We start from the raw sequence: 12,815 nt of genomic DNA, 5'->3' as shown, positions 1-12,815 counted from the left end.
GCATCCTCTCATTTATCATAATCTATGTGGCAACTTGTGAGAGCATGTTTTCCTATGTGACAACCTTTGAGAACTTCAGTAGAAATTATGAAATGTATGTACTCATATAAAGATTTTTTTTTTTTTTGGTGTCCTTCTCAATCAAAATTTAATGCTAATTCAAAAATAATCATTCAAAAGGAAACAATTGAATACATTTCAATTTTTTTAATGACAATGTCAATTTTTACTTTTCTTTTGTGTCCTTCTCAATCAAAATTTAATGCTAATTCAAAAATAATCATTCAAAAGGAAACAATTGAATACATTTCAATTTTTTTAATGACAATGTCAATTTTTACTTCTAATTTGATTATTTGATATTTTATTCATTATTATTATTATTACATTATTATTATTATATTATATTTTAGAAACAAAGTCATTTTGTCTCATAATTTGTCAATTAGATAATTGCTATTAAATGACATTTATAATTTCGATCTTCATTCTATTAATATAAATAGCTGTGATTTGCAACCGATTTCACACACTATTGCAATTCAAAATTATACTTTTTGCAATCTTTTATCTCTATTCTTTTTTTGGGTGATTTCACTCTCATTTCCTTCAACTTTTTCGTTGTTCTATTTTCTTCTTTCAATGTTTTTTTTTTCAAGTTTAATATTATATAGTATATTTTTGTATTTTAATGCTATCCTTTTTTGTGCCTAAAGGAGATAATCTTCTTTTCTTATTTTACGGCAGGTGCCCGTCTTTTTTGTGCTTACAAGGAGATAATCTTCAACTTTTTCGTTGTTCTATTTTCTTATTTTTGAAGATGTTATATGCATTTTTTTTATATATATAAGCTTTGTATTTAAATGATGTTTATGATTAATCATAATTATACTAATTTTGAGCTATAATTTTTTATTAGCAGGTCCATACGGAAGAACATATTGTTCGTTATTCAAATTAGGATTAGGTATTATCAACTGATGTTAGAGTTTTAAGTATTTATTTATATTTTTTTTATATTTTATTGTCATTTTTTTAATCATGTTTACTTATTAAAAAACACTTTTTGTTCATATTATTTTTTATTGGTGTAAATCATGCTTATAAATGTTTTTTTTACTATTATTAATAAATGTTGTACTCTTTTTTTTACTCATTATTTTTTTGTTTGTCTAATTTTTCATGTGATATTTAACAAATATACTGATAAAATAATAGAAACTCATCGAAAGACTATACTATAGAACGAATTGCTTATCAAAAAAAATTATATAGAACGAATTGGCCAAATGTGGAACTGAGAAATTGAAGGCTTAATATGTTTCAAAACAAAATTGAAGGCTTAAGAATCTCTGAACAAAAATACTCACCTTAAAAGGAATATAAAAAAAATAAAAATAGTAATTTAATTGTTCACAAAAAAATTTATTCTTAAACTTCATACTTATCGAACAGAGAAAATGGTGTGATTGTCTGAAATATAAAATGAATGAAGTAATTGACTTCATAGATTATTTTTCTATTTTATTATTTTATTAATTTTATTAATAAAAAAAAGTTACATAGTGATTTATACCAAACATAATATTACAATACGGGGTATTGATAAAAAAATAATCTACATGGAGGTATTAAGCAAAAAATAACTTACACGGGGTGTGACATACATTTGTAGATTTTATTATATAAAAAATACGATAAATATCAATTGAAAGTAAGGAAACTAACAATAATTTTATATATAAAAAAGGAAAGAATTAAAAGTAATAATATCATGTATTACTTTGTTTTTATTTTCCAAACATCACTGTAAGATAAACAAATAGATAAATTTTTTAAAATTTGCACCATTAACAAATGAGATATGCATAAAAAAATGATATAAATTTTTTTTGTGTCAAGCAAATGACAAATAATTCCACTGTTCATTACACAAATGTGAAATTTTTTCACACGGGGACATGGGCTAAAATACTCCATAAGAAAACAAATGTCTAAAGGAGAGAGATGACGATTAAGAACTAATATATATTAACCGTTAGATTAGTTTTTGCTTAATGACTTTTTTTATAAAAATAAAAGAACAAATATACGAACATGTGGGTTGGGAACGGGGAGTGGAGTATCACTCTCCGTTCTACCATTTCTCCTTAAAATCTCCAAAATTTGGATCATTTATCATATTTAAATAAATTATTACATTAAATATAAAATTAATTTTAAAAATAATTAAAAAAACCACAAAATATTGAAAATTTAATAATCCATATTTTTCATGTGTCAAAAAAATATCTATATTTTTCATTGAACATTAACCCGTGCAAATGCACGGGTAAGCTATACTAGTTTATTTATTTTTTTGAAGAAATCATTCTCATATTAAAAATATATATATATATTTTTAATCTCAAACGTTGACACCAGATTTGACATCAAATCTCAAACGTCTACTATTTTTAATCTGTCGGTCCTAATTATTTGATGGAAAAACTTTTGTGATTTGTTCTCATGGTCTATACCTAATCGGCACACTTTGATTTTTCTTCTCCATCACATCAACCAACAAAGTTTGAAATGTTTTCTATGGCTGATCTCAAAGTTCTCAATGACACAGCCACCTACCCACCTCCTCAGTCCTAATTCATCCCATTAAAGATAACTATTTAAGGCTTTGTCTAACATGCAGAGAAAGTCCTCCACAGTTAGCAATTATACTATAACAAATATGAATTTTACAAAATTCACCGTTAGATTGAAAGTTTATATACTATAGATCATCCATGAAAATTTTGAAAAAAATTGAAAATCATTTGATATGTCATTGAGACCCACCAATATTAACGGTAGTTAATAAAAAACCATAAACCGTTAATCTTGATGGGTCTCAATAACATATCAAATGATTTTCAATTTTTTTTCAAATTTTTTACAGATGATCTATACGATATAAACTTTCCATCCAACAGTGAATTTTGTAAAATTCGTATTCGTTATAGTATAATTACTAACTTGTGCACCGTGGAGGACTTTCTTCACTTGTGCATGTTAGCCTTGCCCACTATTTAAAGGATTTTCTATGTGATCATTAAAATTATTTTTTGAAATTCAATGCGGCTGGATATTAAAATCATATTTCTTTTCACCGATCTCAATTTCAAAACTCAATTCATATAGTATAAAAATTACCGATTGAAACAAACCCATCCAAATACCCTATAATCACCATCTCCCCCAAATTGTGATCAATTTTCATGAATTATATTGTCTGCATAGGTTGCAACATGCGGAATCAACCAACAATTGAATGTGGTGAATCGTTATAAAATTTATAGAAGCAAGGATAAGTATCCAGGAAAAAATAAAAAGTATGTCAAGTATGCTTGTTATTGTAAAAAGAGTAAGAAACTCGGTATGCTCACTAAATAGATACTACAGTTAATTTAGAAAACATGATAGCCTTTGATTAAAAGAAATATATAGTTGAGATTAGGTGTCAAACTAAATTTTGACACCTGTCAACGGATCCGGACTCATAAGTAAATTTTGTTGTAATCAATTTTAATATATTAGATGTGTGGCTTCAACTTTTTCACCCCCACCCCTATTTTTTTTTCATAGGTAGGGTATTAATTCAAATGTATTATTAATGATTTTAAGTCATTAGAAAATGCGTTTCTATTAAAATATATTAAAGTGTAATTCATACATACTGATACTACTTTAAAGAGGATAATATATATTTTACCATAAATAAAAGACGAGGTGAGTGTAATTCTAGCACCTCATAGTTCAGATGCAAAAAGCTCATGTACAAGCATTTTGTGCAAAAGAAAAGCTATCCAACTAGTTAGTTGTTTGAAAAGGCATATGCCAAATTCTATCAAGAGGTTTGAAAAATGATCCTCACATAAGGCAGAAGACTTAACGAATCATATTCAAGCTACTTCCCTTCAGCCTTGTTCTGAGTGGAGACTTCAGGAATAATGCTAGAAGTAATACTGCCAGTAGTAATGATGCCGGCAGCCAATGGGGCAAAGCCTGGAGGGACAGCCAATGGGGCAAAGCCTGGAGGGACAGAAATTCCAGCTTGAACATCAGCTTTTGTTTCAGCTTTCATTGGATCCACATTCATACTTTGTGGTGGTGGTTTTGGTATAGAAACATTTGTTTGCAAGACTGGTGTTACTATATGAATATTTGCAATCTGCTGCTGCTGCTTTTGTACTGTTTCAGAAGAACTAATAACCCTAATGCCATGAACATTTGTTGGATGATCTAAGCTAATTTTCTGCTGATCCGCAGGCGCTGCATCATTAACGGCATGAAGTTGATGTAATCTGTAATCAGTTTCAGGCCTCCGACAAACCTTCCTAAGCGGCACAATTTCCTGCAAAACCACAGAATATGTGAAATAACAAAACACGTCAAAGAAGTGCTCAGGGCCGGCCCAATATATTGTGTGGCCCAAAGCAAACATTAAAATAAGGCCTTTTATTTTTTAAAAAATAAAAAATTGATTGTACAAAAATAAATAAAAATATTTTTTTGGGTAAAAAGCTACTTAATATTTATATTTATTAAAACAAATTATATTTTTTTATTTTTTTTAGATAAGTAAACATAATAATAGAAAATAATTGATAAAAAAAATAAAAAAAATACATTATATAATAGCGTAGATGATCTTTTTTATTTAAGTTAAAAAAATATAACAAGTAGAGTATATTATAAAAGTAGTAGTAAAGCCATTATAGTTCGAAGAGAACCACAACAAATAAAAATGGATAAAATAAGAAAAAATAAACCACTTTCTGGAGCAGGAGTTGAACCCGCTCAACCTCTCTGTGATAACAAGCCTCCGCGCCAACTGAGCTACGCGATCTTCTTGATGAGTTTTGGACGTGAGGCCTATATATAACATACGCAAAATGATTTGGAGGCCTAATGGGCATTAAAAAAATTAATTTTTTTGTGAGGCCTAAAGCTAGGGCTTGGGCTGCCTTATGCTTGGGCCGGCACTTCAAGTGCCCTTTAATAGAAGTTGTTGTTAAAATTTTGTAATGAATGAGATAATGTCTCTTTCAAATGACATGATTGTGAAGAAATAGAGTAAAGAAGTCCAGTCATAAATCATTTAGGTCAACATTTTGTGGTCATCATTCTGCATTTCCTGCGTAAGGAAATGACTGACGGAAAAATGTTAGATCCGCAACGGGAACATGAGATCCAGTTGCAAATTGTGCAGGCCCATCTACTCCAGAAAATGCAGAAACAGCATCAGCTACTCCAGGTAGTGCTAAAAACAAATTATGCAACATCGTGCAACATTGTTGTCTTTGAGTAGCTGATGCTGTTTCTGGCGCCAAACCGAAAGGATGGGTACTGCAAGAAGCAGCCAGACCAAGCCACAATTAAGGAGGCTAGGGTTTATGCGAACGCAAGGCCCCCCTTAAATCGGGAGCTCTAATGCTGGTTATAGAAATAATATTTGATTTGATATATATTTCAAAGTTATTAAGTACAAGCACTAATTGGTTTAAATAGGTTATTAAAACCTAATGAATCTAACTAATGGACTAATGGGGCAAATACAAATTACTATTAATAATTACTACTATAAAAATCCATTATTTACAACAAAAAGGAATGTTTCCAAGCTAGGAAGGATAGATAGGGAGAGTGTTGTAAATAGTGAATATTTGTAATTATTAGTAATAATTTTATTTGACCTATTTACCAGGCCCATTAGGTTAGAATAACCTATTTAAACGTATTAGTGCTTGTACTTTAAACTATATCAGTTTGCTATAATGGCTTTACTACTAGATGAAGAATGAAGTTTGGTCAAGCATTGTTGACATTTTAAAACATAAAGGACTTTTTTCCTTAAACATCAAAGACTAACTTGACATAAAAAAACCAACTTGATACGAAAAATAAAGATAAGTGGGGATATTAAAACATAAATATTTGCACCTTAAAATCAGGAAACAAAATCCAAATAAATGAGAAAAAAATAAGGACTGATATAAAAAAAATTAAAAACACGGGGAACAAAACTGGAATAAGTGGAAACTATAAGGACTAAAATCTTGTAAATTTAAACCAAAAATCAATGTAACAATCAAACATAAAAGATATAAATCCAAGAGGGCAGTCTTATTGAATATTAATACCTCAGACTGATCGTGATCATAGCGAACCAAAAATCTACAACGACAACCTCTTACATCATGCCTCCGTCTTTGAGCATCAAGGACATGGGCATCAAAGTAAAGAGCTTGTTCTTTACCCTCCTTTAGTGTCAAAAACAATAAATGGTAAGAAAAATAATTTTTTCTAAAAGCAAAATTTATAGAGTTGACAAATTTCCATGAACAAATTCACTTATTATGACACATCCCAACCTGAAAACAAAGTATGAGATCACCAGGGAGCACTGCGACACATTCTGATGATTCACATGGAAGAGAGCGCGGCCTGACATTTTTTTGCACATTAATCCATTCATCTTCCTCGGATCCAAAACCAGCAAAACGCACTAGCACTTCCTGAAACATGGAGAAAGATGAGGTTCACAACAGTCAAGAAACGCTGTTCAGGAAAACGCACTAGCACTTCCTGAAACATGGAGAAAGATGAGGTTCACAACAGTCAAGAAACGCTGTTCAGGTTTCGCACAAAATAATTGACGGCAAAACTCAAGACAACTATTGCACCATGAATCACAATAAATGACCGGAAACTGAGAAGTGAGAATCAAATCTAGTTAAATTTTTTTACAAGTAAAATTGTCCATGACCATTCCATTATACTTCTTTAAAGAAAATATGGAATCAAAACATCAAGTACATTTGATGGCCACTATACCAGAAAACAGTTATATCAAACATTAAAATGTGAACATTAAGAAAAAATTGTCATTAATTTATGATCTTGGAACCCCTCCCCGATGTTAGACAGGATGCCAGGATCTCAATTTTGACTAACTTGATTGGAATACTATCAGAACAAATGACAACTTAAAACCATATCAAAAAGCCTCAGATTCTTTTGGTAACTTAAGATGGAGATAATCTCATGTTGATATTACCGGGTCACTACTCTCCAAATGTCTGTATGATAGAAAGTTAGCCACATCATACCTAACAAAAAAAAAGACCAGAAATCAGGTCCGCTAATGAAAATTAATTAAGACAAATATACAAAAGAATAACCTAAACATGATTAAAGAAGAAATATTGACCATGCTCCATCCCTTCCAGATTTAGCTTCAAATTCCATAACCGAATTTTCAGGAGCTACTTTTGCTGTTGTTTGAGCTGAGTAGAGAACAAAATGAAAGTAATGTATGTATGTAATTAAATGAAATCAGAGCATAAGAACATCCACAATGAAAAGCGGGACCTTTTTCCTGATTACGATTTTTTCATAGACAATTGAAAATATAAAGCAGTAATGTACCACCCGAAATAAGGGATAAACCGCCCAAAAGTAATGTACTTCATATATTAACATTTTCACTAAAAAATGATAGCAAAATACTGTGTTCATAGATATACAATTTGGGGGCAAGATCAGCCACAGCCTATGATTAACATCTAGACAAGTCTCAATACACATTTAGCATACTGTTGGAAAATCGACCTTCGTTGCAGCCTCCAGCACCTTTATTATGCTAAGTATGAGGCTTTACATTTTTCCCCACATTGCCTAAACGGTGCTTATAAGGCTTGGGCAGTCCTCACCATACAAGCCAGTTTTTGGGATTGAGTTAGGCCTAAGCCCAAATTCTTTGACAAACCTCTAATTAGGAGAATCTATGGAAACCACTAATTACTAATATAAATAAAAGCTAGCAGTAAGCATTTAGTTAGCACATAGCATTCAGTAAGCCCAAATTCTTCTGTATCCATTCTCGATCTATGCTCAGATTCATCCTGATAACTCCAAGAGATTGGTTGTTGTAGATATAAAGATTACACCATTTACCTGATTCTGGTCCAGTTCTATTACGCAATGTAGTCAAACATGAGAACCTAAGTAGGATCGGTAGGCTGGTGAAGGATCGTAAAGACGAGGGTTGTAACACGATTCGTAATATCCTACTCAAGGGTAAAATTATAACTTCACATATATACACACACAGACACAATTATTTTACAATTAGTTTATATTGCTATTATTATTTTACTATTCATTTATGGTTCTATTATTTTATTTTTTTGAAACATTTATGGTTCTATTATTACAAAATAATATTATTTTAATTTAATTGTCTTTTTTTTTTCTAATGACAAATCTGTATTTAATTATGCTATTGGTATAGTCCAGTATATAAACGGCATGTTATTAGTATGTCATATAATTTATTTGACCCAGTAAGTCAACTTTTCTGCATTGGGCTTTAAGGCCCAGAGAAGTAGTCTTCTATTTTATCCTAATTTGACCCATCTTCTCCTCCACAAACATGTACACGCAAGCAGATGCCGCCAGAAAATGTAGATCTGGCCAGAAAACCAGGATATTTGTGAAAAGTCGAAGCACGGTTGAGGTGTTGTGGCACGCAAGGTCGGACGGCCCTACGACCCAGGGCACAAACATGACTACATTGCTATTACGGACACACTGACTTTAGTATCATACAGTATCTGTTACCCTTTCAACCCTTAATGATATTATCCTATTTTCCATTATTATTGTAATAAGCATAGAAGTTAATGATAATGAAAATAAAAGTGGAACATAAGGTTGTGGAGACAAAGATCTTAATTGTAACAAAAATACTTTTGACCGTACTCATACTGCACTGCAAGTTCAAACTATAAACAAAATGTAACTGAGCACATATACATCTCGCCCTATAGGCTATGTATGGTAAGCTAAACAAATTAGAAAGAAAAAAAAAATAGCACAATCAACTCTCGGAGAAATCCAAGAAACAACACGGTGACATGGTATAAGATCTTAGAAGAATACATGATTAAATTTTCAAAAGAAAAATACACTAACAGATAAGTGTGAATATGAATTCAAGTAAAACAAATGACTTTAAGCACCTAAAAGCAACATTCTACCTGAAGCTGAAGGAGCAGGAATAGGAGAAGCTGTTGGTTGAGCCATAATCCTTCCTGGGGCCAAATCAACCCGAGGCATGGGCGTGATATTTAACTTTGCAGGAGTCTTACTAGACTTGGCCCTTATCGCATATCGCTTATTTTGAAACCAATTCCATACCTATAATGAAATGGAAAACTAAGAAGGTGGAGGGCAAAAGATTCCTCGTCGGTAATAAAATAAAGCAGTCTTACCTGTTTCATCTGTACTGTAATCTTGCCTTTACGGTTGGGTGATTCACTAAAACAAAAAACAGAATCACAAATTTAATTCCACTTTTCAGGAGCATATTAAATTCTACTCATACAATACTAAAAATAATCATATGTACTGTGACACACCTGAACTTGTCTGCAAGAGCATCAAGAACATCTTTTGCTGGCATTGCATTGTTGTGATCTGAAAGAATAGCTTCCATTTCTGTCACCTATACAGATAAAAAGTAGTTTTTGGAAGAAAGAAATCTGTCATTGGAATTGTGAAGTTATATTAGATAAAAAGCGAAAATAAACAATAACGACTTTGAATATGATAATGGTTAGTGAGGGGTTATATTAGAAACTAAGTCTGACAACTGCTTGTGAGACAGAGACGGGGTGAGGGAGCTTAGGAAACATGAAGTGACCAGAGAATCTAGACAGAGAGAGCTGAGCTAGTTTGAGTCATAAACCACAGATGAATGACCTAATGAACATTGACGGAAAAAGGAGACACCGCTAATACGATTCATCTATGGGAAATGAGTCATTGGCGGGAAATAGAAGCAACTGATATGATCCATCAGAGAGTAAAAAATTGTGTGACAAATACTGAAAAAGAAACAAGCAATACAATAAATCCGAAAAGTATCTGATAGAGGAGCCAAACAGAACCCAAGAGAGCCAACAACCACATTGAGGTGGTGACAGAGGTTGGTACCACTTGTGAGCTAAGTGGACAAATACGATGAAGGTATGATAGATGAGACGAAGAGAACTAGAAAGAAATGGCCAGAAAATCAAGACACACTAACTGGGAAGAAACGGGGCACCCAAGATGTGCTGAACAGAAGTGTAGAGTCTAAGAAGAACAATGGAGAATCCAAGTAAACAAATAATAGTAAAGTTTCAGATAAACTAAAATTAGAGAAACTAAACATGTAATGAATCTGAATATTATTCAATATGATCAATCTGAATACAAGTGAAGTATTTATAAAACCAAGCTACTAACTGAATCTACAACTGCCTGGCTACTTGAAAGCGGTCCAAATTAGCAGTTGTCCTCCTATAAACCAACACTTACACATTATAGCACATACTCTATTGTTCCACCTTACAAACTCAGGGTCGTTATATGACTGACAACAAGGGTCTTATTCATCACATTTTCCCTAACAAATTAGAGATCAAGCTCCAAATGCTTTTTACAACAGTGAAACATTTGATTGTGAATAAGTGAAATTGTACTATGATAAATGTAATTCTTTCAACAGGGATTATATCCATACGAGTTCAAAAGTAGATAGGGCTAGGCAACAATACTATAATTCAGTACTTCTATTTCTAAGATGAACCATCTGTGTTTTCTTTTACACAAAAAACCCATTTGCACACAATGTCTTATTATCGGGTAAAGGAATCAAGATTCAGGTTAGATTAGCAAATAGTGCATCATATTCAGATTGCATAGCCTCTCTCTAGTGTGGTATATATTGAATTTAATCTGTTCAAGTTGGTTTTAAAGCAGTGAGGAGTATATGTGAGCTTAATTCTAAGTTTGACAACACAATATTTTGATCTTGGGGAAACCACTGGTGCAGAAAAATTAGGAAAGGATGATTATATGCTTAAGGTAGTGAAAATGTGAAATAGGAGGGCCTAAGAGGATTGGAATAAGGGAATAAGGTTTCATTAAAAAGTACATCTTTTGAAATATAAATTCTGCCATCAGCACGACGACATTTGTATCCTTTATTATTTGAAGAGTAGACCATAAATGTGCAATTATCTAACTTATTATTTGTATCCTTTATTATTTGAAAGGCATGGTTCCAAAATTTAATTGGGATAAAAGGGATAGGCCTGTCAGATATGTGTCTGTGTTTTACACTAAAAAACACTAATTTGGTGATGAGTGTGAGAACAAAATAGTCTATGGACATTTCCTAGGTTAGATAGGTATGTTGGAAAGGCCAAAATTCTCCTCCCCGTTCCCCAATCTTTTTTAACTGCCATAATTTTTTGATGTAATTGCAATTCTATAAGGATTTAAGCTTCTGGAACACACCAAGTGTCTCTTATTTGGATAACAGAAAATAAATCCAAGTGAAACAACTAAATGCATTAACAAAGGTAACAGAGTAGGAATATCCCCCAACTGATTTAGTAGGTGCTGGTCCCAATAATTCACTGAAAATGAATTCAAGAGATGGATTTTAAACCGAGGTAGAACGACGAGAAGGTAGCCTGTGAGATTTACCCATTCAGCAAGCAAAAAAAAAAAAAAAAAACCAATGGTGCTTTAATTTGCAATGGACATTTACAAACATTAGAAACAATAGGCACCTTGAGGGTGACCTAGTCTGCAAATTAATAAGTATGGATGTGAAGTATGATGATTTACAGTGGAATTGAAAACAGTCGGTACATTATTTTCAGTTTGCAAGGATGAAATGAAACAACTGAATTGCAAAAGTTTGAAACATAATTACACCTAGCTTGAAGCTGGTAGCAGAATTCGTAAACAGTACAGACCATTCAAACCAAGTTCTTCCTGAAATGAATTTCTTATTATTTCTCTTCTCATATAATCTAAAACACCAATGGAGTTGAATAAAAAAAAAAATATGTAATCGGCTTGAAACATAGGGTAGGAATTTAAAACACTGAAGTTAGAGTGTGGACCATTCTAATATTGATTAGATAGCCCAGATCCGCGATAGAAAAATGGGTGAATACATGCAATGCAATCCATTTCTGAGCTAAAGACATGCAGCAATGGGCAAAACATGTAAAAACAATAACCACTATAGTATATGATTAGTGATTAGGATTCCATGCTTTAAAGGTGTAAGTTGACCCGACCTATCTCAAAATTTATTTAAGATCACATGACACCACTTTCAAAATACTTGAACTTGAAGCATATATTTTCAGCAGCATCAAACATAAACAAAGTATTGAGTATCTTGAAACCAAAACCATAAAGTATTTGCATTACAATCAATCAAGCAGTTATGAGCGCTGAGATTAAAAGAAAAAAGAGATAGAATGTGAAGTGAGAGTGGAATTGAATAATAATAATAATAATACCTCAGGCTGGGTGAAACGGAAGGCGGGGCCTCCGTTACTGGGTGGGCGACCCATCACCGACCGGCAGGGGTTCGATCGAAAGAGAATGAAACCCTGGTCTGGTCGTCTGTCTGCTCTTCTGGTTGCGCTTCTAAAAATTGGAAATTCGTCCAATTATTTAAACTCAAATTAAATTATTATAAAAAAAATAATAAATAAAGTCAGATAAAATTATTATTTTTATTGGATTTTTCAATTTTTTTGTAGAAACTAATACAATCAGAGTCATCAGACCATATTGCTTTTTTGTTTTTAATAGGTCATTGGCTAGATTCATTATTATTGGAACGGTAATTATTTGATTTGATTAAAAAAAATTATCATATAAATATTTCAAAATTTAATAAATCTTGCTTTAAAAAAAAA

The 12,815-nt window shown here is 31.9% G+C and overlaps 1 protein-coding gene across 1 annotated transcript; it reads right to left on the bottom strand.

The window, feature by feature from the left end:
• Positions 1-3,660: 3,660 nt before the first annotated feature.
• Positions 3,661-12,575, bottom strand: LOC123895295 (protein SAWADEE HOMEODOMAIN HOMOLOG 2). The gene is made up of 9 exons (XM_045945549.1): positions 12,411-12,575; positions 9,459-9,544; positions 9,312-9,357; positions 9,078-9,237; positions 7,247-7,322; positions 7,094-7,145; positions 6,408-6,551; positions 6,177-6,296; positions 3,661-4,387 (listed from the first exon to the last, which is right to left on the bottom strand). The coding sequence occupies exons 1-9, from the start codon at positions 12,462-12,464 to the stop codon at positions 3,941-3,943; spliced, it is 1,185 nt and encodes a 394-aa protein (XP_045801505.1). The 5' UTR covers positions 12,465-12,575; the 3' UTR covers positions 3,661-3,940.
• Positions 12,576-12,815: the final 240 nt, after the last annotated feature.

This window comes from Trifolium pratense, linkage group LG7 (assembly GCF_020283565.1).
Source record: "Trifolium pratense cultivar HEN17-A07 linkage group LG7, ARS_RC_1.1, whole genome shotgun sequence".
Lineage (NCBI taxonomy): Eukaryota > Viridiplantae > Streptophyta > Magnoliopsida > Fabales > Fabaceae > Trifolium > Trifolium pratense.
Note: the sequence above shows the minus strand (reverse complement) of the source record. Positions and strands in the feature narration are given on the sequence as shown.

What these genes read in the sequence shown, in the direction of transcription:
- LOC123895295 (XM_045945549.1), bottom strand. Translation starts at nt 12,464, where the DNA reads ATGGGTCGCCCACCCAGTAACGGAGGCCCCGCCTTCCGTTTCACCCAG. An exon ending in GCTCTTGCAGACAAGTTCAG is followed by an intron (nt 9,358 to 9,458) that starts GTGTGTCACAGT and finishes TTTTTGTTTTAG; the next exon opens with TGAATCACCCAACCGTAAAG. An exon ending in ATGATCACGATCAGTCTGAG is followed by an intron (nt 4,388 to 6,176) that starts GTATTAATATTC and finishes GTGGTTTTGCAG; the next exon opens with GAAATTGTGCCGCTTAGGAA.